This window comes from Macaca mulatta, chromosome 11 (assembly GCF_049350105.2).
Source record: "Macaca mulatta isolate MMU2019108-1 chromosome 11, T2T-MMU8v2.0, whole genome shotgun sequence".
Lineage (NCBI taxonomy): Eukaryota > Metazoa > Chordata > Mammalia > Primates > Cercopithecidae > Macaca > Macaca mulatta.
Window position 1 is genome coordinate 64,245,007 of NC_133416.1, and position 25,349 is coordinate 64,270,355.

At 55.0% G+C, this 25,349-nt stretch overlaps 2 protein-coding genes across 5 annotated transcripts; one reads left to right on the forward strand and one right to left on the reverse strand.

Moving 5' to 3' along the window:
* Window positions 1-735: 735 nt before the first annotated feature.
* Window positions 736-22,933, reverse strand: STAT6 (signal transducer and activator of transcription 6). 3 transcript variants are annotated; one of them, NM_001265997.1, is given in 28 exon segments: window positions 736-1,017; window positions 2,791-3,663; window positions 4,113-4,247; window positions 4,581-4,633; window positions 4,728-4,858; window positions 5,072-5,263; window positions 6,276-8,427; window positions 8,516-8,644; window positions 8,734-8,799; window positions 10,168-10,260; window positions 10,452-10,562; window positions 10,675-10,738; window positions 10,956-11,102; window positions 11,429-11,565; window positions 11,658-11,752; window positions 13,844-14,050; window positions 14,383-14,475; window positions 16,012-16,134; window positions 16,281-16,368; window positions 16,715-16,903; window positions 17,032-17,163; window positions 17,745-17,893; window positions 18,082-18,134; window positions 18,247-18,385; window positions 18,780-18,863; window positions 19,154-19,292; window positions 19,711-19,847; window positions 22,686-22,912. In NM_001265997.1, coding segments are annotated over 21 exon segments (2,544 nt in total). In that variant the 5' UTR covers window positions 19,827-19,847; window positions 22,686-22,912; the 3' UTR covers window positions 736-1,017; window positions 2,791-3,663; window positions 4,113-4,247; window positions 4,581-4,633; window positions 4,728-4,858; window positions 5,072-5,263; window positions 6,276-8,237.
* NAB2 (NGFI-A binding protein 2) lies at window positions 774-7,143 on the forward strand. Of its 2 annotated transcripts, NM_001266687.1 has the most exon segments (7): window positions 900-1,016; window positions 2,790-3,663; window positions 4,113-4,246; window positions 4,580-4,631; window positions 4,726-4,858; window positions 5,072-5,263; window positions 6,276-7,124. In NM_001266687.1, coding segments are annotated over 7 exon segments (1,578 nt in total). In that variant the 5' UTR covers window positions 900-933; the 3' UTR covers window positions 6,386-7,124.
* Window positions 22,934-25,349: the final 2,416 nt, after the last annotated feature.

Here is a 25,349-nt window from a genome sequence, read left to right on the forward strand (position 1 = left end):
TCTGAAAGCTGCCCCCTCAGATTACTCCACTGGGGGGCTGGGGAGGGGCGCGGGGATATCTAGGGGATCCCTGCAGAACCCCACGCTCTCAGGCCTGCCTTAAGTGCACACATATTATGGGAGTCAGATGCACACACAGGAGGAGCCGCACACCCCAGCCTTCGCGAACTTTTCCCGACTGACTCCTAACATTCACAGGTCCAGCACCACAAGGCCTGAGTGTGGGCAACGGGCGTCCCCGTAGTTGTTTAGGCGCGTGTGCACGTCCGTGCGCTTCTTTGTGTACTTGTGCGTGGTTGTGAAACTCCTCTCAACTCGGAGGAGTGGGGGAGACTAGGAATGTCGCCGGCGGGGCGCTCACGTGGGTACGTGGGCGCCAAGAGGGCCGGCTGTGCATCCGGCGTGGGCGGCACAGAGCGACCTCGCCCCGCCCGCTGGGTCCCCAAGCCCGCCCTCCACAGCCGGGTCTCGGTCACCTCGGTCCCCAATTCGGCGCCTCGGCTCTGAATCCCCGCCCCCGCCTCCTGCTCCACACCCCCTCCCCCCAGTCTCCGCCTCTCCCAGTCTCTAAGCCGCGGCGTCTCCGCGGCCGAGAGGCCCTGGTGCCCGCCCCCCGGCCCCCGCCCCCACCCCCGCCCCCGGCTCTGCCCACGCCCTCCGCCCGCCAGCCCGGCAGCCAGCGCAGCGCCGGGCCTCGCTCCCCGTGCGTCCTGCGGGGGCGGAGGCGCGGAGAGGCGGCGAGCGCAGCCGGGGAGGGTGGGGGGGGCAGAGGCACAGACAGAGGCGCGGAGGCTCGGAGAGAGAAGACGTGGAGGGAGGGACAGAGCCTGGACAGCGGTGGACACGGCATCGTGCGCGGGGCAGAGTGCAGCACGCAGCAGGCGCCGAGCGCTGGGCACCGAGAAGAGCAACCCGGGTGGTCTCCGGCCGTCCATGCACAGAGCGCCTTCCCCCACAGCCGAGCAGCCGCCGGGCGGAGGGGAGAGCGCCCGCCGGACCCTGCAGCCCAGACTCAAGTTAGTGGGCAAAGGGAGGCAGCGGGGAGTGGAGATGGGTGGAGCTGGACTTGGGAATGGGGTCCAGAGGGCGGAGGTCGAGGGGAGGACGTGGGGAAGCGGGACGGGGGTGGGGGGTGGAGACTGATGGAAAAGGGGGTGCGTCTTCGAATTAGGGGGCCCTGGGAGCAGGCAAACATCTGATGAAGCTGGATATGAAAGAGTAGTACCTAAATATCCATTCCTGGTTTACTCTGTGGGCTCTCTCTGGCCTAAGTGCCCCCTGTAAAGAACGTGGGAGCCTCCTAGCACCAGGGAATGCCCTGGAGCTCGAGCTGGCGTCAGTGCGGAAGGTGGGGGGACGCTCAGTTGCCTCAGTCCCTCGTTGGCACGGAGCGCGCGGGCCCCCGGGGTCCAGGAGAAGGCGGTGCCTTTGAGTTAAAGGACCATCAGCTGGGGGAAGGGGGGTGACGAGGGAGGCAGGGAGGCCTTAGGCAGTTCCTTCCTATATCTGTCCCTTTATGCACAGAGTGGGGAGGGGAGTTTCAGTGTGCAGCCCCTTCTGCAAGAGGCCTTGAGCCTCTCCCCTACTCCACTTGAAGATGCGGGTGGAAAATAAGGGAGAGGAGAGTAGGCGGGAGCCCCTGGGCGGTTTTCGCCCACAGACGCTACCACTGTGGGAGTGTGTGTGGGCGGAACGGCCCCGGAGCAGAACAATTGCGCCCCTCCCCCTGCCGCAGCCCCTGAGCTGAAGGAAAAGGCCGACTGAGGAAGTGGGGAGTGTCACTGCTAGGAGAGGGGCCACTGAGGAGCACTGGGCAGCCTGGAAGGGTGGAGAGGTCCTGGGGGGAGAGAGGAAGCGTGCTGGTTAAGAATGCTTAACCAGGCCATTCTTAACCAGGCCGGGCGCGGTGGTTCACGCCTGTAATCCCAGCACTTTGGGAGGCCAAGGCGGTTGGATCACGAGGTCAGGAATTCGAGACCACCCTGACCAACATGGTGAAATCCCGTCTCTACTAAAAATACAAAAATTAGCTGGGCGTGGTGGCGGGCGCCTGTAATCTCAGCTACTCAGGAGGCTGAGGCAGGAGAATCGCTTGAACCCAGGAGGCGGAGGTTGCCGTGATAGCGCCACTGCACTCCAACCTGGGTAACAGAGCGAGACTCTGTCTTAAAAAAAAAAATGCTTAATCCCTCGGAAAAGCTGAGCGGAGAAGAGCAAGGCACCACCTGGCTCACTGAGTGGGAAAGCCAGGGAAGGTGCCACACCCTCCCTCCTAGCCACCTGGGGCTGTGGCTACTTCACAGGGAATGAAGCTGGCCAGCAGCGTCCACTGTGCGGGAGACGGGTTCTACGTTCACTTTAGTATAGGCGACTTCACTTCAGTGTTGAGACTGCTGAGTGTTTAGGGTGGAAGGTGAGGATTGTGTTTTGGGGGAGAGGGAGGTCCAGCCATCCGAGGTCGGTGCTGGTTAGCCTCAGCGCTCAAGTTCTTCTTACCTCAGACCAAAAAGATAAAAGCTGAAGATAAGGTTTAAGAGGCTTCGACTCCTGCAGACACAGGGCACTGGTTTTTGGGGCTTCAGGCCAGTCTAGGACAGCACTGGCTTGTCCATGCCTCTGAGCAGTGCCTGATTCTCAGAGTCTGTACTCAGACCTGGGCACTGCGCAGGACAGCATCCAAATGAGAGAGGGGAAGAAAAGCAGGCAGGAAAGAGGGAACAATTGTTAGTGTGGGTTGGTACCCAGTAGGGGACTTGCACCGACTGCCTCTCTCTTGTGCCCCTCCTCAGGCCCAGTGCCCGAGCCATGGCACTGCCTCGGACGCTGGGGGAGCTGCAGCTGTACCGGGTCCTGCAGCGTGCCAACCTCCTTTCCTACTATGAGACCTTCATCCAGCAGGGAGGGGACGACGTGCAGCAGCTGTGTGAGGCGGGTGAGGAGGAGTTTCTGGAGATCATGGCACTTGTGGGCATGGCCACCAAGCCCCTCCATGTCCGGCGCCTGCAGAAGGCACTGAGAGAGTGGGCCACCAATCCAGGGCTCTTCAGTCAACCAGTGCCTGCTGTTCCCGTCTCCAGCATCCCGCTCTTCAAGATCTCTGAGACTGCGGGTACCCGGAAAGGGAGCATGAGCAATGGCCATGGCAGCCCTGGGGAAAAGGCAGGCAGTGCCCGCAGTTTTAGCCCCAAGAGCCCCCTTGAACTTGGAGAGAAGCTATCACCACTGCCTGGGGGACCTGGGGCAGGGGACCCCCGGATCTGGCCAGGCCGGAGCACTCCAGAGTCGGACGTTGGGGCAGGAGGAGAAGAGGAGGCTGGCTCGCCCCCCTTCTCCCCCCCTGCAGGGGGAGGAGTCCCTGAGGGGACTGGGGCTGGGGGGCTGGCAGCAGGTGGGACTGGGGGTGGACCAGACCGACTGGAGCCAGAGATGGTACGCATGGTGGTGGAAAGTGTGGAGAGGATCTTCCGGAGCTTCCCAAGGGGGGATGCTGGGGAGGTCACATCCCTGCTAAAGCTGAATAAGAAGCTGGCACGGAGCGTTGGGCACATCTTTGAGATGGATGATAACGACAGCCAGAAGGAAGAGGAGATCCGCAAATACAGCATCATCTATGGCCGTTTCGACTCTAAGCGGCGGGAGGGCAAGCAGCTCAGCCTGCACGAGGTGAGAACCCCCAGGCCTCCTAGGATTGACCTTGACTCCCGGGCCTCCAGCCGCTTACTTCTGCAAGTTTCTACGGTCTCCAACTCTGTTTCATTACCCCTTGACCAGGACCCCAGGCCCTGATCCCCTCCCTGACAGGCCCCCACCCCAGTGGCCGCAGTGCTTCCATCCTCAGCTGAGGGGGAAGCAGAGATACAGGCCGCACCAAGCTGTTCAGCTCCTTGTCACTCAGGACCCCACAGGAGTGGAAGAGGCCCTGGGCATTCCTAGGAAGCTGTGGGTGCTGATCTCTGTCTGTCTTCCTCAGAAAGCTCCCATGTAGTGTCAAAACCAAAGCAAGCATCTGATGGATGGGCCTCATTTGTCTGATGGTGAAGGGGTGTGAGGAGGTCTGGTGAGGCAGCAGGGGAGTTCAAATTCTGACTCTCCTGGCTGCCCTCTCTCCACAGCTCACCATCAATGAGGCTGCTGCCCAGTTCTGCATGAGGGACAACACACTCTTATTGCGGAGAGTGGAGCTCTTCTCTTTGTCCCGCCAAGTAGCCCGAGAGAGCACCTACTTGTCCTCCTTGAAGGGCTCCAGGTGAGACCCCTTCCCCAGGTCCTTCCTGGACTGGAATCCTGCTATGGAGTTAGATTATGTCCTAACCTTCAGCTCAGGCAGCTCTAGGCCTGCTTCCCGCCCACCTGGATGTCCTGCTTTTGGTCAAGTCAGCTTGTCTCAGGTCTGGTCTCTCCTCCCATCCATGTCGGGTCCCCCCAACCCCCTACAACAATAGGGCCTGAGCTAGAGACTCTTTCTTGGCCAGCTTCTTGACAAAGGTTTTAAATAACACGTCTCTGGCCGGGTTCTGTGCTCTGCCCGTCACGTGGCCCTCATCAGCCTCACCCACTTTATTCTTATCCATCTTTTCAGGCTCCACCCTGAAGAACTGGGAGGCCCTCCACTGAAGAAGCTGAAACAAGAGGTATGTTTTCCGGGGTGCATGTAGGGGCATTGGGCAGCCTTCCCCAATCCCCTCCCTTGCCAGGTCTTCATTTCCCCATTTTGGGCATCCACAGGTTGGAGAACAGAGTCACCCTGAAATCCAGCAGCCTCCCCCAGGCCCTGAGTCCTATGCACCCCCATACCGCCCCAGCCTGGAGGAGGACAGCGCCAGCCTGTCTGGGGAGAGTCTGGATGGACATTTGCAGGGTGAGTGTGCCTCAGAATACTTTTCTCTTCATTGAGGGTGGGGGAGTAGGGGAGGGGTTGGGGGGAGGAGTGAGCCAGGAGGCAATGCCTGGAACAGGGTTGGGAAGCTTGGCTGGAGGGGGGGGGCAGAAGGGCCTGTGGGCTGGCTGTGTGGTTGAGGGTGGGGGTTCCGTTGGCTGCAGCCCCTTACCTGACCAGTGCCCATGCCCACAGCTGTGGGGTCATGTCCAAGGCTGACGCCGCCCCCTGCTGACCTGCCTCTGGCATTGCCAGCCCATGGGCTATGGAGCCGCCACATCCTGCAGCAGACACTGATGGACGAGGGGCTGCGGCTCGCCCGCCTCGTCTCACACGACCGCGTGGGCCGCCTCAGCCCCTGTGTGCCTGCGAAGCCACCTCTCGCAGGTGAGGCAGCCAGCAGCGCTGTCCCCAAGCACCCCGGCCACCCAGGCCCCACACAGCAATTCTGGTGTCCTGGGGCCAGGTGGGAGGAAGAGGGATATAGTCGTCAGAGCGGGCAGTAGGAGGGCTGGGCTCCAGCCAGCCAGGCCTTGGGGTGCGGTGAGGCAGACCCTGCCGGGCTGCTCCCACCTTGAAAAGTCTGGTCCTAGTGTAGATCTGTGAAAGGGGAACTGGGGAACGGGGAACAGAGAAAAGAGGATGAAAGCGCAGGAAGGAGGAGCATCAATAAGGGAAGCTCAGATGGCACTTCCACCAACCCAGGAGTGGGGAGCAGGCTAGGAGTTGCGGGGATGGGGATGGGGATGCCCAGCTTGGAAGCAGAGGAGCCCAAAGCAGTGATGCTTTGTGTGTGGAAGGGGGAAGAGGGAGTGGGCAGGCAGAGGGCTGGGCAGCCGCTGGGCTGAGAGTGACGCAGCAGACAAAGCCACCAACCCTGGCTTGGTATTTTTAAACTGTGCGTGGGTGGGAAGTGGGGGCGGGGACTGGAAGGGGGCCTCTTCTTGAGGGAGGAGCTCGGAGGCTGGCTTCCTGTGCTCCCCCTGATTTGGCTACCAAAACACTTGGGGGGCCATGGTAGGGTGACCTGGGAGGGGCCTGGGAGGGGGCCAGGGATGAGTGGGGGTGGCAAAGCTTGGGAAGAGGGGGAGGGGAGAGGTCAGAGCCAAACCACCCCCGCAGCTCCTGACAGAACCAGAAATTCCAGCACAACGGAGGAGGCGGGAGAGACAGAGAAAGAGAGAGACACAGACAGAGACAGAGCTACACACAGCCAGAGAGGGGAGGGGGCTCACACACACAGGAATGGAACCCCCCATACACATGCAGTGGGCAGGAAGCAGTAATTCAACAAACGGAGCCCATCTTCACAACTTTCTTTGCCCCTGCTTCTGTTCCAACCACTTCTGTCTGCAGCCAGTCACCCTGCGGTCTCCTAACTGCCCCCTTTTCCCTGCAGAGTTCGAGGAAGGGCTGCTGGACAGATGTCCTGCCCCAGGACCCCATCCCGCACTGGTGGAGGGTCGCAGGAGCAGCGTGAAAGTGGAGGCTGAGGCCAGCCGGCAGTGAGGGGTGGACTGGTGTCTTCAGACCCAGGACCTCAGACTTCTGGCTCACACAGACCCCCATGCTCTCCATCCCCGGAATATAGTCACAACCCTGGATCCTTCCTCTGCCCTTCTCCTGCCTCCCCACCTGCTCCATGGGCATAAGACTGTGGGGCTTCAAGCAATAACAAGCAGGGGCCTGGAGAGAGGACACAAGGAGGGTGCGTGGTGCCCTCACCCCTGCCCAGAGCGAGGGGGCAAGGACTCTGCCTCCAAGGGCATCTGGGGTTCTCCCCTCCCTCACACGACACACTCCCATTCTCTTTAGGTTTGCACCAGTGGTGTGAGCAGTTGGACTCAGTTTGGACAAGGGGGAAAGGGGGACTTCCCTGGGAAGGTCCAGCAGCTAAAAGTGGCAACATTTGCCCCCAGAATTGGGGGCCTGGGAACACTGGACCTGCTCCTTCTTCCCTCTCCTTCCCCGTTTTTGTGCTTCTGGTTTGTTTCTTTAATTTAACAAGTGCTGCAGTTTGCCCTCCCATTCCCATCTCTCCCCCAAGTCCTTTGCAATTTCCTCCCTCCTGCCCTACATGGGGGCGGTGGGTGTGGGATCCCTTCACTGGCCCCCTTGGGAGGCCTGGGTTGGACTCAGGGTCTCCTCCAGCTGGGGGCTGGACCGCAGCACCTATCTGAGCAGTTAGAGCGTCTTTCTTTTCAGATTGTGTACAGTAGATTATTTATTTTGTTATTTTGGAATAAAATTTATTTTATGGCTTAGGATCTATGACCCCTGCCTCGAGAGGGAGAAACGGTGACATGGGATGGGGGAGTGAAGGGAAGCTGGCAGTGGATAGGGCAACAGAGAAGATACAGCAGGCAGGGCTCCTTCATACACTGGAGGGCCACATGGTCAGGCCTGGACCCAGACTCTCACCCTGGCTCCCAGGCAGCATTGGAGATATGGAGCCATATGTAGATGTCACAGCCACTTGGACCCACTTGGGCACAGTCAGACTCCAAATTCAGAGTATTTTTGGGTTAGCATATGTCAGAGAGGCCAGCACACTTGCTGCTGTCTTCTGTGCAATGTCTCACACTCCCAAATTTGTGTTGTCAAACAGGCAAAAGCAGACACATGTTCTATGTGGTCATGCAACTAACATGCCAGCTATACATTAACATATCTTAGGTACATACACGTTCACACAGCTATACATGAAGAAACTCGGCCCTTGTACTTTTGCATAGTCTCATACACATATCAGAAGCCTCCACCTCGCTAACAGGAATTTGGGGCTTTGGGAGATTTTTTAATCAGGGCAAAACTTGTATTGGTAACCACATGTCCAGACCCCTCCTGTGCTCCATCCAGGGTCCCTTGAGCTGCTTCCCATTCCCCCAGGGCTGAGACCCAATATCCTCTATCCCTGGCCTCTAGCGTAAATGTGTCTGTATGTTCCTGCCTAACCATCCTAGGCCCTGGGTCAGAGTGGGCGGAGAAGCCTTCCATGCCCTAACCTGTACTCCTACCCAGCCCACCTCCTGCTCAGCCCCATCACCCTCAGAGAGCTCTGTATGTGTGTGTGCGTGCGTGTGCGCGCTGCAGGTGCGGGCATGTTGGGGCGTGTCTCAGAGCCTGAACTTCCCTTCCAGTCAGTGCTGGAAGGAGGTGGGCAGGGGAATGATGAAAGGAAGGAGTGGATTGGCTCCACCCACCGTGCATTCTCCTGTCTTTTCCTCCTGACCGAGAAGTAGGTGGGGATAGGAGGGCACCCTCCCCATCTGCTGCTTGGCAGGGCATGAGTAAGTGTCCAGAGCAGGTCTGTGGGGGTAGTAGAAGAGCTGTCTCTCTGGGTTCTCCCTCCCGGCTGGGATCACCAACTGGGGTTGGCCCTTAGGTCCATGTGGGACATTGAGATCCCAGGTTGCCCATAGTGGGAGGGTTGCAGGAGGGGCTGGGCCCCCAAGGACCCTCCCCCCGATTCCCCTTGCCCCTCCAGGAGAAGCTTAGTGAGGTCCTGTTCAGTGGGAGGCAGCAGAGGAGGGAATATGTCTTCACCAATCCTACAAGGAGATGGGAGAAGCAGTGGAGTAGGCATGGCGCCCACTCCCCTAGATGCCACCCAGCCTCCACTACTAAGCTGCCACTCACCAAGTGCCCTGAGAAAACGCTCTCACTGGCTGGCTCAGGCAGCTGTCTTCCACCATGGTCACATCTGAGCAGAGCAGGGGGTCAGGGCTGGACACAGCATGCTCCTGAGGCTGGCATGGCAGCAGGCCCCTGCCAGGAACCAGCAACGGAAATAAGGAGGGAGGGGCAAGGCCAGGAAAGAAGAGGCACATGGGGTCAGGAGGGGCCTTGTCACTCACTGGGGGTGAGGCTGGTCAAAGGACAGGCTCATCTGGCCCAGGCTGGGGGGCATCTGCAGGTGAGGCCTAGAATTAGGGAGAGCACAGTTAGAGGAAGGCAGTCTAGGCAAAGGCAAAGTGGTGCAAAGTCAGGACCACTGAGTGAGGAAACAAGCTCCAGCTCCTTATCCTGACTTAGTAGTGGCTTTGGGCAAGCTATTTCTATGCTCTGAGCTCAGTCTTCTCATCTGTAAAATGTGTGTGTTACGGGGGTGGATTAGCCAATTTCTAATGTTTCTTTGGACTCTGAACTTTGATAGTTCTTAAGTCCCCAAGTCCTCACTCCCGCCTCACCTTCTGGGAGGGGAGATGTTGTGCCTTGACTAAGAGTTAATAAGCACCTGGGTGTTATACTTGGGGAAGAAAAATGTCTAGGCCATCTCAAGGCCAAAACAGATGAGTAAACAAAAATCAACACAGCAGAGAAGTGACAGTGGCTCTCAGGGGCAGGACAGAAACAGTCATGCACCACACAATGACATTTCTGTCAGCTACAGACCACAGTGATCCCATATGATTATAATCAAGGCCAGGCAGAGTGACTCACACCTGTAATCCTAACACTTTGGGAGGCTGAGGTGGGAAGATCACTTGAGCCCAGGAGTTTGAGACCAGCTTGGGCAGTAAGTGAGACCTTGTCTGCAGAAAAACCTTAAAAAAGAATTAGCCGAGTATCCTGGTGCACAACAGCATGAGGATTGCTTGAGCCCAGGAGGTAGGGGTTGCAGGGAGCTAAGATTGCACCACTGCACTCCAGTGAGTGAGACCTTGTCTCAAAAAAAAAAAAAAAAAAATTATAATCAAGCTGAAAATTCGTATCACACAAATATTTACCATTATGTAACTATTTCCTTATACTGTTCAGAACGGTATCATGCTGCTCAGGTTTAAAGCTAGGATCAACAGGCTACACAATATAGCCTCAGTGTATAGTAGCCTATACCATCTAGGTTTGTGTAATTACACTCTATGATATTCGCATAACTATGAAACTGCCTAAGGACAGAAAATGCTCTTTCATTAAGTGATCCACGACTGGACTTACACAGCTTTTGCTATGAGCCAGGCACTATGCTCAGCTTTGTAAGTGTTATGAACTCATTTAATCTCCAAAATAATGCAGTGAGGTAGGTTATTATTATTAGCATTATTATCCCTTATTGGGCAGATAAGGCACCAAAGGCTAAGTAATTTGCCCCAAACCAGTAAGTGGTAGAGCTAGAATTCAAACCTAGGCAGTCTGGATCTTAACTACTATCCCCTCATTAGAGTGGACAGAAGAGAAGAAAGGTTGTTAGCATTTGGTGCTCCTTTCTCACAGAAGAGCCTCTTCTAACAATTCGAATGCCCACCCCCTTAGAGTGGGATGGTATCCCCATGAGGTTTTTCACTTACTCCTGGAAGGCTGACAACACATTGACTGATTCTTCTGGGGAGAGGCCTTGATACGGGGGGATGGAGTGAGAGTGTGGTGGGTACACCTGGGGCCTAGGGAAAGAAAACAGACCCCCTGATGCCAGCCCTTCTCCTGGACACCACCACACCCTGCTTTTGAACGGCTGTCCCTTTCATGGAAAGGAAAATTCCCTGTTCAGCCCCCAGTGCCAGCTCTCCCAGCTGCCCATGCTAAAAGCCCATCTGCACAGACCACTCCCATTCCTGTCTTTCCAGCTCCTTACACCATATCTGGGCCAAGCTGCATGCTCATGGAGGAATCAGGGGCCATTCCAAGGTCATAAGAAGGCACCATGGTAGGCATCTGGAGCTCTGGGGTAGGAAGTGGCTGGTCCCTGGAGGAGGGAAGGAGATACATATGACTGACCAAGAGTTGATGCCACCCCTTCTTCCTGCAGATAAGCACTAGACCCCTAACCTACCCACTGTCCACACCACCACACTCACCTTTCCACGGTCATCTTGATGGTAGCTGGGACATAACCCCTGCCATCCTTACCCATCTGTTCAGCTGTTGTGAGAAGGAAAAGAGAGCCATTGAGTGCTCTGGAGTTAGGGAGGAAGGGAGGTGGAAAAGGTGGGCATGGATGATGGGGAAGTAAGAGAAGTGCAGCTATGTAATAGAGAGTGACATCAGGATGACACAGGCAGGCAGGGAGAGGAGGGCAGCGGGGAGCAGGGAGGAAGTGGGTGACAGGAAGGAATCAGAAATGCCAGTTCCAGCTCACGCTTGTAGTGGCTCCGGAAAGCCTCATCCTTGGGCTTCTTGGGATAGAGGTTTTTGAGCTGAGCAAGATCCCGGATTCGGTCCCCCAGTGAACGAATGGACAGGTCTTTGGCAGAGAATGGCTGGATGTTCTCTATCTGTGGAGAGCCTATGGTAGGAATGAGACCCTGAGATCCCCCTGTTCAGACTTTCTTCCCCTTCCCCAACCCCCACCACAAGACCTGTTCTCACTCCACCAAGGCAAGGGGGAGAGGACCTAGGGTGGGGCTCCTGAGGGAGCGAGACCCACTAGTCTCCATTCCCACAGAGGTCACGGTGAGAAGGTGAACATTTAGACCCCAGAAGGAAGAAGAGAAGCTGGAAGAACTTCCTAAAGATCAGGATCAGCATCAGGAAGGTCAGGACGTTTCATTCCCAGAAGAAACCCCAGAGGGCACAGGCACAGAGACATAGGACTGGCTGGGGTGGCCTCACCATCCTGGCCCCGGATGACGTGGGCAATGGTGATGCCCCCAATCTCTGAGTCGCTGAAGCGGAGGAGAAAGGTTCCGTCGGGCTCGTTCAGAAGAAGGCTAGTAACGTACTGTTTGCTGATGAAGCCGATAATCAGCCTGGCCGGGATGAAAGAGAGGATGGGGCATGGGCAGTGAGTATGGAGGTGACTGGGGTATGGCTGCTCAGACCACCCAGGGCGGGGACTCACCGGTCAGACCAGTAGCTCCGGAGACAGCGTTTGGTGAGGTCCAGGACACCATCAAACCACTGCCAAAAGGTGAAGCCACGGCCCAGCAGGATCTCCTAGCGGGAGAAGGGAAATGGTGTGAGCCAAGAGAGGGCCAGAGCTGGAGCCTGTTTAGGGCAGGCACTGAGCTGTGAGTGCCCTCATGATAGAATCACAGGGCTGAGGGATCGGACCGAACCTGAGACTCCATCAATGACAACAACCAATCCTCATGCTTACATGTGCCAGTCACTATTTCAAGCCTTTCCATATATTTATTTGCTCTTTATAAGGCTATGGAGGTAGGGACTATAATAATTCCATTTTACAGATGAAGAAATGGAAGTCCAAAAACGTCGAATGACTTGCCCAGGTCTACACAGCTGGTAAGAGGCAGAGCTAGGATTTAAACCCAGGCATTCTGGCGCTGGAGCCCCTGTTAACTACTGTGCTACACCCTCTCCCTAAGGAGGTGTGGCAGAGGTGAAGCCCAAAGGAAGGTAACCTGCTGGGTGTGACTGTCTTGCTCCTTTTTGCTAAAACACCCTCTGGTAACATGAGCCTTTCTTTCTTCTCTTTAAAGATTCTGTCTCACACTAAGAAAGAAAGAAAGAAAAGAAGGAAGGAAAGAGAGGAGGGGAGGGGAGGGGAGGGGAGGGGAGGGGAGGGGAGAGGAGAGGAGGAAGGAAGACCAAAAATTAAAATAACGTAATATAACATAAAATCAAAGAGCAAGAGTCAGAAATATGTAGTTCTGTCCTAGCCATGGCACTCACCTGCTTTGGGACCTTGAACAAACTACATAACCCTCTGAGCATCAGATTCCTCATCTGTAAAATGGGGATAATAATAGTATCTACCTCAAAGGAATGTCGGGAGGCTTAAGTGAGATAACATACATAAAGTGTTAAGCACGGTGCCTGGCACATAATAAGCTGTCAACACGTGGTAGCTGGTATTACTGCACATGTCCCTATGGGATTTTGTTCAGTTTAGACAGAATCTCATTCTGTCAGCAGGCTGGAGTGCAGTGGCACAATCTTGCCTCACTGCAACCTCTGCCTCTCAGGTTAAAGTGATTCTCCTGCCTCAGCCTCCCAAGTAGCTGGGACTACAGGCATGCACCACCATGCCCAGGTAATTTCTGTATTTTTAGTAGAGACAGGGTTTCACCATGTTGGCCAGGATGGTCTTGATCTCTTGGCCTTGTGATTCGCCCTCCTCAGCCTCCCAAAGTGCTGGGATTACAGGTGTGAGCCAGCCTGGGCCTTTTTTTTTTGATATGGAGTCTTGCCCAGGCTGGGGTGCAATGGTGCGATCTTCCCTGCAGTCTCCACCTCCTGGGTTCATCTCCTGCCTCAGCCTCCCGAGTAGCTGGATTACAGACGCAAACAACCATGCCTGGCTAATTTTTTGCGTTTTTAGTAGAGACGGGGTTTTGCCATGTTGGCCAGGCTGGTCTCGAACTCCTGACCTCAGGTGATCCACCCGTCTCGGCCTCCCAAAGTACTGGGATTACAGGCATGAGCCACCATGCCTGGCCCCCCTTTTTTTTTTTTTTTTGAAACAGTCTTGCGCTGTCACCCAGGCTTGAGTGCAGCGGTGTGATCTCAGCTCACTGCAACCTCCGCCTCCCGGGTTCAAGTGATTCTCCTGCCTCAGCCTCCCATGTAGCTGGGATTACAGGCATGTGCCACCACAACTGGCTAATTTTTGTATTTTTAGTAGAGATGGAGTTTCACCATGTTGGCCAGGATGGTCTCGAACTCCTGGCCTCAGGTGATCCGCCCACCCCGGCATCTCAAAGACTGAGATTACAGGCATGAGCCACTGTGCCCAGCCAGGAACAATTTTTCCAATGGGTCAAAGTCACTTTGAATCAGAGCTCTGTTTACACACAACCTGGGTGAGTCATGCAAGTCGCTGGTAAAGAGAAAGGACAGATGACCCCCAGACCAAAACCACAGGGATGTCAGAGAATGCATCTCTGGAGCCAACCCCCAGACCTGGGGTTTTTCCTCCCTGGTCCATGACAGGCCTTCCTAAAGGACCTGAGAGGGCACTGTGGAGACTCCAGCGGAAGGTCCCTGCGTGGAGGCTGAGCAGGCCCTGAGTGCCTGAGGCATGAAGAGCTTGGGGGTGGGAGGTCCAAAGGGCAGGAGAATGACCTTGTTGAACTGTGACCAGGACACAGAACGGTGCTGGAAGGCCTCCATGCTGAGGCTGTTGTCATTGAAGATCTTCTGGGCCAGGAAGAGGAAGTGCTCTGGGAGCAGCCCCCGGTTGGTCCCCACCTCAGCCATGAACTTCAAGTTCAGAGTTTCACACATCTTCTCCCAGGGCACCCGCTCAGCCACCACAAAGGGCACGCGGTCCTGAGGAGAAGGGGGAAGAAGAGAGCATCAGAGGCTACCGTCTTGTTCTTCCTCAGGCCGGCCTTCATCCCTCCCACCTGCCTATGGCCTGCCCATCCACAGCACCTGATATCGCTCACGAACATGCTGTTTTTTCTAGGTTACAGTGCTGTGGCCTGATAGTTGTTAAGACTGGGGTGAAAAGAGGTCAGAAGTACGAAAGTAGGCCCATGAGAAGGTGTTAAGGTCACACCCATTTAAACATGCCTGCCACCCCATCAACAGGCCTGCACCACTGCCCATATTAGAACCCACCCTGCCCCTGTTCCCTCCAACTCCAGGAATTTCCTCACCATCTCAGAGAAGGCATTGTCCCACAGGATGGTGGCTTTGGCATTGTTGTCTTGGTTGCCATGGACGATGACCACCAGGGGCAGAGACAGGGCCTGAAGAGGGTGAGGACAGGGGTTTCTTTTCTTTCTTTCTTTCTTTCTTTCTTTCCTTTTTTTTTTTTTTTTTAAGATAGTATCTCACTCTGTTGCCCAGGCTGGACTGCAGTAGCACAATCTCAGCTCACCGCAGCCTCAGCCTCCAGGGCTCAAGTGATCCTTCCACCTCGGCCTCCTGAATAGCTGGACCTACAGGTATGGACCACCTAATCCAGCTAAGTTTTTATTTTTTATAGAGATTGGATCTCCCTATGTAGCCCAGGCTGGTCTTAAACTTGCAGGTTCAAGCAATCCTCCTACCTTGGCCTCCCAAAGTGCTAAGAATTTTTTTTTTTTGAGACAGAGTCTTGCTCTGTCACCCAGGCTGAAGTGAAGAGGCGTGATCTCAGCTCACTGCAACCTCTGCCTCCCGGGTTCAAGCGATTCTCCTACCTCAGCCTCCTGAGCAGCTGGGACTACAGGCCTGCACCACCACACCCAGCTAATTTATTTATTTATTTATTTATTTATTTTGAGACGGAGTCTCACTCTCACCCAGGCTGGAGTGCAGTGGCGCGATCTCGGCTCACTGCAAGCTCTGCCTCCTGGGTTCACGCCATTCTCCTGCCTCAGCCTCCCAAGTAGCTGGGACCACAGGTGCCCACCACCACGCCCAGCTAATTTTTTGTATTTTTAGTAGATATGGGGTTTCACCGTGTTAGCCAGGATGGTCTTGATCTCCTGACCTTGTGATCTGCCCACCTTGGCCTCCCAAAGTGCTGGGATTACAGGCGTGAGCCACTGCGCCCGGCCAATTTTTTTATTTTTAGTAGAGACGGGGTTTCACCATATTGGCCAGGCTGGTCTTGAACTCCTGACCTCCGGAGCTACCAAAGTGCTGGGGCTACAGGCCTCCCAAAGTGCTGGGGCTACAGGCGTGAGCCACCACGCCCAGCTGGACAGGGGTTTCTTAATAAAGCAAGAAGTTTCCTCAGGGGGCTGGCTCTGAGCACTCAGAGAAGTTACTGGACTCACACATCATAATCAAAAAGTTCATGCCATGTTATTAAAAGTTTTCTGAAGCTCAGTTAGGGCCTCACTCTAGAGAAGTGGTTATGAGTCACTGCTATGGAGCCAGACCTCCAGGTTTCAAATACCAGCTCCAACACTTAGCTGTGTGACTGGGACAAACTACTTAAACTGTGTCTCAATGTCCTTATCTATAAAATGAGGCTGATAATACTGCCTACCTCATAATGTTACTGTGAAAACCAAACGTGTGTGTGCTGGCACACATGTGTGTGTGTATCATTTAATAGAGAGACCTGGTCTATAGGAAGTGCTTCCTAAGTGTTTGCTGCTATCCGCTACCATTCCCTGCCCCGTGCGCTCCATGTTCTTGCTTCACCCCACTCACCCGGGCCCCAGTGTGCATGAATCCCAGACACATGGGGTATGGGGCAGTCACAGGAGGTGAGGGTCCAGGGACCCTGTGTGTGGCATTAGAGAAGGACTCGGGGTCCCAGATTGGGGTAGGGCTGGGCCACAGTTCACCTGGAGCTGGATGGGGAGTTTGCCGGGGCCAAGTGTGAAGCTGGCAGAGAAGAGCACAGCGCACTTCTCCTCTGTGACAGACTCAGTGCCCTTCCGCTCACACCGCTTGATCTTCTTGAGAAGCTGTGGGTGGGGTGAGGGAGAGCAAGGGCGAGTGCATGAGGACAGAGACCGCTCCTCTTGGGCTTCCCGACATCCTCTCCAAGGAGAGTCCCATAGTCTCCTAGTGGTGCCCCCCTCACTGCCCACTGCACCCCAAAGCCCCTCACCAGGTTCTTGAACAGGGCAGAGCAGCAGTTCCCAGGAATGCTGTTCTCCAAGGGCACAGTGTTGTTGATGATTTCTCCAGTGCTTTCTCTGCCAGGGGAGGTCAGAGTGTGAACAAGCTCATCTCACTGTGGCCAGCTGTGGCGACGCGCTTGAGTGCATGAGTGAGTGTAGACTACCCATTGTCGCCAGCCCTAAATCTCCACGTCTCTGTTTGGGTTCTTAAGGGAGGAGTCCCCATCTTGGCCAAGTCATGATGCCCCCACCCCATTCCAGCCCTAAATGGGTCCCTCCCTTTCCTCTGCCTTGACCATTCAGGGTCTCCACATCCCATGGCCCTCCCTCCCCATCCCTTGCTCTTTTCAGTGCCAGCCCCCCAAGCTGCCTCCATCACCCTAACATGCCTTCTCCAACCCCAGGTCCAATCCCAGCTTACGCTCCAGCCCCAGGACCCTGAGGCACACTCAGCTCCCTCGCCTGCTTCTCTGTCACCATGTCAGCCCTGACCAGTGGAGGCTTGGCTGGGGCCCCCAGGAACCTCAAGCCCAACAGGAATCGAACTCCAGCCTGGAACTTGGTCTGAGTCTTCAGTACCTGGGGCGGCTGCTTCTCCACCAGGAAACAACTGGGAGTGAGGAGGACACAAGGGGAGTTGGGGGCTAGGTCCCTGCTGGTGCCCTGCCCCCAGCTCTAGCCCCCTTCTTTTCTTCCTGAGGTCTTTTCTAGGCCAGACTGGGGACTCCCGGGACGTACCTGGTGACGAGGGTTCGCAGGACTTCATCCAGCCGGCCAATCAGCGATGCCCGGGTCTTGGGCTCAAGCTCCCCACCAGCCGCCCCTACCTCCTGCTGTAGCTGGGAATAAATGTCCACCAGGCTCTCACACCTGGGGCCAGGACAGTGGTCAGGGGGCATAGGATTAAGGCTGCTTGCTCCGGCCCAGACCCCCTTCCACTATACCCAGGGAGGAAGGCTATCATGCGTGGAGGAGTGGGGTGGGTAGTGGGTATGGCTGCAAGGCACCTGGGCTGAAGGGGGTTCTGTGATCTGTTGGCCTAGGGTCTGGGTGGGAGGTTTGTTCTCAGTGCCTACACCCCTGTGGAAACCCAGCTGCCTCTCCTCCGATGGCTCTTGCACCCAGAACAGCTACCCGCCCTTACAGTGCTTTGTAGCAAATTGGAAAGTGTTCCCACCCAATAAACCAAATGGAAAAGCCCTCCTATTCCTCTGGGCATGGAGAGAAGCCTGGGTTGGATGAGTCCCCGTTTGTGCCTCTCGACTGGGCCCACTTGTACAGGATGCAACCTGAACGACAGTGTGCACAGCCCCACTGGAACCGGCTTTTATGCATCTTGGTCCACTCCAAGGCCCTCCCGCCTGGCTTCTCTCTCTCACCTGTAGGGCCTCCAGCAGTGTCAGCTGCCCACCCCCAGCTTATCCCCCCTTCCCCATCAGCCCTGGCCCAACCTCTCCTGGAGTGGGGCCAGGCTCTCCTCAAAGGGTGCGCCATTCCCTGCCAGCTGCTGCTGCCGTTTCCAAATCTGGATCCTCTTCAGCACTAGGGCCTTGGCTGTCTCCAGCTCTCCAGTGGTCTCCTGCAGTAGCAGGGCCAGGGCCTATGGGCAGAAAGGGGCCTGAGCCAGAGCCTCACGCTGCCTCCGCACCCAGCTCCTGGGATACGGCTCTTTTTCTCACTCCTCTGGAATTCCCTTACCCTACTTCAGCCTGTGTGTCTCTGAGGTCTGGCTTCCATCCCTCCAGCTGCACTTTGACCTCAGTCTCCACCTCTCAGCCCGTTACTCACCTCACTTGGCCCAGTCCCATTAGCAGGAGTTTCTATCAAGCTGTGCAGAGACACTGAGGGTTGGGGGCAGAAATCAAGGGTGCAGACAGATTAGAGGTTCAGTTAAGGTTGAGATCCAAGAGGGGACCACTCCTATACACTCCCCAGAACCACCCTGGCCCCCACCTTGGCCAGCGTCAGCCCCCTTCTGCAGGGCTTCTCGAAGAAGGTGGATCTCCCCTACTCGGTGCTGCAGCCTCCGCAGGGCTGTCTTGAACTTGAGTTCTTCCTGCTTCCAGTGGAAAGGCATTGGCAAGTGGCGAAACTACGCAGGAAGGACAGATGCCAAGAGGTGAAACACTCTGCTCATCCCTCTATACCTGGCCTCTACTCTCTGCTCTGCAGAGAGCGTTTTCTTGCTCCCCTCTCCCCTTTGGCAGTTCTTCCTGACCTTTTGGAATATCGTGGGACCTTGCTCCTAGCAGAATCAGCTCCTTATCCCTTGCTGTGTTCTCTCCAGGCCTCTTACCCTCAGTCCCTCATAGAAAGATTCCCTGAGCTTGACTTGGGGTTCACTCTGACCTTAAGAACCTCCTTTGGTTATTCCTGGGCCTAGAACACTGAGCCTTTACTGAGGTTCAAATTCTTTCTAGTTTGTCATGGCTCAGGCCAAAGTCTCAGGGAATTGAGTTGGGGTGGAAAGTGGAATATCATAATACCTGTTCCATAACAGCTTTTTTCTCTCCTTGAAGTATTTGTCTGAAAGTGGCCACCAGCTTCAGGGGGTCCCTCTGATATATGCTCTATAGAAATGAGAGTGGTAAACAGTGAGCTTGGCTCTTACCCATGTCCCTCAATCCCTCCAATCCCCAGGCCCCCATTCACACATATACTATAAGGCAGCACAACTGTAGACTCCAGAAGTTTTTGTGCATTTGCATGCTTTTAAAATCTAATTTGCCTGCTAGCTAGTAGCTAACCACAGGAACACAAATTTGCTTCCAGCATCCAACCAATTTTCTTCCAGGGCCCAATGCTCAACCCAGTTCAACCTCAGCCACACCCAGCCTTGTTCCCTCCCCTCCTGCCCCACCTCCAGGGTATTGATGTGTTGCAAGATGGTGCTCCCCTCCCCCTGCTCTCCCGCCGAGGCCTGAAGGCGCTGGACAGTGTCTGAAAGTAGGGCACTAGCCATGTTGCAGCAGAAGGCGTCTGAGCCGACCAGGAACTCCCTGCAGGAAGATCAGGATGAGGCTATCTCAGGCCAGGGCTTCCTCAGCTCTCCTGACCCTTTACCCCACAGCCAAAAGCTCAGCAGTTCCTTTCTCGCTCCTTATTCTCCATCTAGGCCCTCTGTAGCTCTCACCCGTGCTCCTTGTTCCCCAGTCTTCTAGCTGTTATGAGAAGTGCCTTTGTCCCAGCCCAAACCTCCCTCCTCTTCAGCTCAGCCTCCTAAGAGATGGGGTCTCCATCTGTCAACATTCATAGGCTGGTCTTGATGGGGCACAGACTCCCTGCTAAATCTAGGTCACTACACATGGAATAACAGGTCTCAAGTTCTGAATCCATGGCTGAGGGGAAAAAATCTAAGGAGAAGGAAGATGAGTCAGGGAAGACTTGGGGAACCAGCAGGGAACAGCCAGGACTCACCAGGGCTGGCTCTCCAGCCAGTCACCCAGAAGATGCCGCAGGTGTTGGGGAAAGTCGACATAGAGCCGCTGCACTTTTTCTGGGGGCATCTTGGAGACCAGACCCCACAGAGACATGATCTGGGACTTGGAGGTTGCCTGGAGGAGAAAAATAAGGCCACTCTGAGGGGTGCCCAAGAAACTTGGCCTATCTTCTGGAGCAGCCAGGGACCTCCTATAGATAGCCCTCCTAGGGACCATCCCCACCACCACTCATGGCCAGACCACCTTAAACCAGGGGCATCCTGGGTCAATGCCTGAGATGGGGGTAACTCCTTCAGTGATAGACACAGGGGTGGAAAGAGTTGAGCTGTAGCCAGAGGGGTGGGGAGGCAAAGGGAGACAGGGCAGTAGGGAGAGAGCTCTCTTGGAGATGGCAGAGAATTTGGTTGCAGCTCTAGACCTGACTCTGGTTCTGTGGGCAAGGAGCCTTCCCTGTGTGGGCTTTGATTTTCTCATCTATAAAATATGAGTGTTAGATGAATGGAAAACTTTCCAAACTTTTTAAAGCAGTAGGCAATGTCAGCTTTTAATCTGTGGAATCTCAATTACATAAAAGGTACGAAACTGAAGATGCCCTGTTGAAAGCAAGCATGGAAAGCCTGAAACTTGACTGCTTCTACTTCCCTCTCCCCATCTCCTGACGCCAAAGGCGTCCCTAGACAAACCTCTCAAAATTCTAGGACTCCATGAGATAATTTGAAAACCACAAGGCTCGGCCAGGAGCGGTGGCTCACACCTGTAATCCCAGCACTTTGAGAGGCCGAGGTGGGCGGATCACTAGGTCAGGAGATCAAGACCATCCTGGCTAACACGGTGAAACCCTGTCTCTACTAAAAATACAAAAACAAAATTAGCAGGGCGTGGTGGCAGGCCCCTGTAGTCCCAGCTACTCGGGAGGCTGAGGTGAGAGAACGGTGTGAACCCGGGAGGCGGAGCTTGCAGTGAGCCGAGATTACACCACTGTACTCAAGCCTGGGCGACAGAGCGAGACTGTCTCAAAAAAGCCTGGGCGACAGAGCGAGACTCTGTCTCAAAAATATATATATATAAGTAAATAAAATTAAATAAAAATGAAAACCACAAGGCTAGATGATGAAGAGGATGGGAGAGTAATAACAGCTACTATTTGTTAAGCACTTACCACGTAGGAGGCATTACACTCAGTGCATTATCTCATTCAGGCCTCATGACACTTTTGAAAATATATAATATCCATTTTATAGATGAAGAAACTGAGGCTTAAGGAGTTTCTCTACCCTGCCCAAGGTCACTCAGTAGGTGAGTTTGGAAAGCAGGCTTTGAATCTGAGTGGGGATTAACCATCGCACTGTGTTGTTAGGATCCCTTCCAGGGGCAAATCTGATCATCCTAAGAAGTGGGGGAAGATGGGAGGAGACTTGAAGGAGGAGAGTTGGAAAAGGAAAGTAGAGAGAACTAAGGAAGAGGATGGGAGAGACCGGAAAAAAAGGCAGGTTTAGTAAGCCAGGAGGAAAGAGCCTAGAAGAGAGAGGAAGCTGGAGGTGAAGAAGAGAGACGAAAAGAGGGAGAAAGGAGAGAAGGGGACAGGGAAGTAGAGGAGGGGGTTGCATCCCCATTTCCAGGTTCAGGGGGAACTGGGTAGACCAGTGGTTCCCCAGGGGCCTCTCAGTTCACGTTTCTCACAATATCCCTCTCCTAGAGATGAGGGAGAGGATGGGATGACAACTCCCCCGGTCTCCCAAAAACCAGTAACCCCAAGTCCTCCTGTTCCACGTTCAGCCTCTCACTTCACCCAGGACTCTCAAAGGGATGGAAAATGGAGAGGCCCCTTCTCTGGACCTTCCTGCTCCAAGACCTTCATGCCCCTCTTTCCTCCAGTTCCCACTTCCCCCAGCTCTTTTCTCCTCAAGACGGATCCTTACCCCTCCTGCTTAGGTCCCTCCAATAGGCCTTTCTCTAACCCAAGAGAGAAAGGTCCTCTGGAATGGGTGGGCATCGCTTTCCTCTGCATCCCCTTGCAAAGTGACCAGCCTCCTGGCATGGCCCTGGCTAGGAATATCCAACCCCTCTTCTTCCCCAGACATTAGGAGGACACATTTCTCCCCACCCCAACTCATAACAAGGCTGGGTCGATTGGCTTGACCAGGACAGGGGCTCCTTTAGCGTTCAGCCCGCTGTAGGGGAAGGGAGGGAGGAACCACGGCGTGAGGGGCGGGACCAGTGTTCCCTCCCAAACCCAGAAGGGAAGCGCAAGGTCTGGGATCCTTGTCCGCCCGCTTGGTGGCCTAAATTCGCTTATCTCAACCCCTACCTCCCGAAGTCCTCTGACTGTGGGACCACAGGATCGAAAGTTAAAACAGCTTCTCTGAGTTGCCCAATGTGTGGATGTGGCGGTGGGGGCGGGCGGGGAGGTGGAGCCAGTTCAGCACGAGGAGGGTTAACTCGGCGCCACCGCTGGGAAATCTCAGCGTCTACAGCAGCCAAGCGTGGAGCAGTTTTGAGGGGGAAATTCCCCCTCCTGTGGGGCACCATGAGGTCTACATCTGGGGCTCGCTCACCCCCCAGCCACACCCTTGAACAGGAACCTTTAGAGGAGGGCAGGATAGGGGTTTAACGAGGATCCACTGCCCTCTGGCATCAACCTTCCAGGGAGGGGCGGCCACTTCCCCCGACCCAGGGCAGAGGAGCACTCCTTCACCTTCTTTCCCTGACTTTCCATTGCCCTGGGGGTGCAGGGGTGAGGCTGTGAAAACGTGACCCATGGGGGAGGGGAGTACTGAGGCCTGGACCCTCCCAGATTCCTCCAGGAGTTCGAAACTGCCAAAACCCAGTGCCACCAGCCACCAACACTAGCTGAAACCATCTCTTGGGGACCATCCACCCAGCCAGGGGAGGATCCCGAGAGCTCCCCCGCCGAATCCACCCCCACACACTCAAAGAGGCCCCCGCACCCACCTCGGAGGCAACCCCTCTGCTGTCTTCTCCCTTTCTCAGCGGGCACTGCCAGGCCCCATAGGTCTGTAGCTCTGTCCAGCGAGTTCAAGGCTGGCCCTGCTAGCACCTCCCCCCTTCCACCACCATCACCAAAAAGAAAAATAAAATAAAACACACACATACATACACACACACACACTCCTCTCCCGTCCTCCCTCTTCAGTGTAAGCAGTGGCTGCCCCAGCCCGCTGTTTCCGGCTTCTCCTTCTACCCAGGTCCCTCCCTGGAGCTCTGACGACACAGAGAAGAGAAAGTGGGCTGGAGGAGGAAGAGGAAGAAAGTGGGGTGAATATGTGTGCCTCCTGTGCCGAGTGGGGGAGCACGTGGGGGATCAGGACTGGGGTCCAGGCCCTGGAGCCAGGCTCCGGCGGAGGCTGACCCCCACTTACTCTGGCCCCCTCAAAAGCATCAGCTTTTCTCCAGAAAGTCACCCAATATCAAACAGAGACATGCCACCCCTAACTGCTTGGCTCCCAAACTCAAACTCTGCCAAGGGCTGGGGTTTGGGCCCACGAGGGACTGGGCTCCCCAGGGCCTCAGGAAAAGTAAATCCCTCTGGACTCTGCGCTCCCTCCAGTGGAGGACCCTGAAAAGCAGCCGGGGAGCTCGATGCCAGCCAACTCCTAGGTCCCCCTCCCTTCTGGCAGGGAACGCCTTAGAGGTCGGTCTCGTGACCACTGATGGGAGGGAGTGGGGGAGGGGAACCCTCAGCTCAGAATTCTGGAAGACTCCAGGAGTCCCTTGGACTGAAGCTGGTCTTTGCCCTCTCCTCACAGGGCACCCCTCCTGAGACTGTGGGGGGAACCAGCACAAGCCGGAGCTGCTGCCTGCAGATTCACAAGGGACAAGTTTGAATTCGAATCTGCTGTGTTCCTATCTGCCAAGTTCCTATCTGTTTCTGGGGTAAACACTGAGACACGCCAAGAAACAAACACACACATGCACAACTTCCCTGACCACAAGACTACACACACACACACACACACACACATGCAGGTAGGCTCACAAACATATCCGCACTCAGAGCCCACTGTAATCACAACACCACACACAGACACACACACACACACACACACACACACACACACACACATATGCAGGCAGGCTCCCAAACATATCCGCACTCAGAGCCCACTGTAATCACAACACTACACACACACACACACACACACACACACACAGTCTTGCTCAGCTTCTGAGTCATCATCATAACTAGTGGAGGGTGCTGCAGTTTTTGCTGGGGGAGGAGCTGGAGGAGACCAAGGGACCCAGAGAGGCCTTTACTCGCGGACACCTGAGAGCCCAGGTGTGTGGAAGAGGTGGTGTCTGAGGGGCGGCGGGAGGAAGTTTCTGCTCCCCTCCTCCCTCCCATAGCCGGGCTGGGCTGAGGGGCCAAAGCTAGGCCTATGCTGCCCCCTGGTGCCTGAATTGATTTCCAGACCCAGCTCCTCCCACTCCATCCCTTGGTACCCCGCAGGTCTGTGCATGAGTGCATGTGTGTGGATCCAGCCAGGCAGCAGAGGCTTTGAACACAGCAGAATATAGCAGTTAAGAGACTGGACTGTGCATACAGGCTGCTTGGATTCAAATCCTGCTAATGCTGCTAACCACACAACCCTGGGCAATTTACTCTGTGATTCATTCTCGTCATCTGTAAAGTGGAGCAAATAAGTCTTAACTCATAATGTTGTGAGAATCAAATGCAGTAATACATCTGAAGGCTTAGAACAGTGACTGACACACAGTAACTGTCAGGCACTATTTTTATGGTTCTTAATAAACCAGGTATGAGGAAAGGAGAAGGGTCTCCATCCTACATAGAAGTCCCCAGATTTGGGGGTCATATTACTGCCAAAAGAATCCTATTGAGAGTGTATGTGCATATGTGCCCGCTGTGTCTGCAGGGCAGTGAATGGAAGAGAAGGGAGGCACGGGTGGAGGTGGCAGGCAGGGACTCTGTCCATTGGCTTGTCCAACAAGCCATCCTAGGATCAAGGTGTGTGCACATACGTGTTCATGGCACACGTGCTTTGTATGTGGTCCCGGGTGCCCACTCTGCCTGCAGACATCCACAGACAGTAGGTGAAGCCAGGTTTCACCATCTAGGGGTGTCAGAGCTACAAGTCCCCAAAGACTTGGGTAGCAGGAGGGAAAAGAGTAAATGTGCTCTCTGACTTTCGCTCCTTTTAAGGGGTAGGAAGGCAAGGGGCAAGTACTGGTAGAAAAATGGTATTTATTGTCTCCCTCTCTAACTGATTATACCAATGGGAACACTGTGATGTAAGGGGGAAAAAAAACAGAATTTAGAGGCAAATCTGGCTTGGGTCTGATTCCATTTAGGAGGTTCTCAATCAGATGTCAATCCCTCAAATGAGAATAATAGTCATACCTACTTCAACAGAGTCTAGGCTAGGGTAAAGTGCCTAGAGTATGAAATTTAAGGAGATACTCATCTTCAGATTGTACAATTGCAGGGTCTGTCAGACCTTCATTAATGACATCTGCACCTGCATGACTGTGAGGGTGACTGTATCACCCTCCCCTGGGCCCTGCCATCCCATCGAGTGGTGGTAAAGATTGCACAAGAGAGGCTCATGCCTGTAATCCCAGGACTTTGGGAGGCTG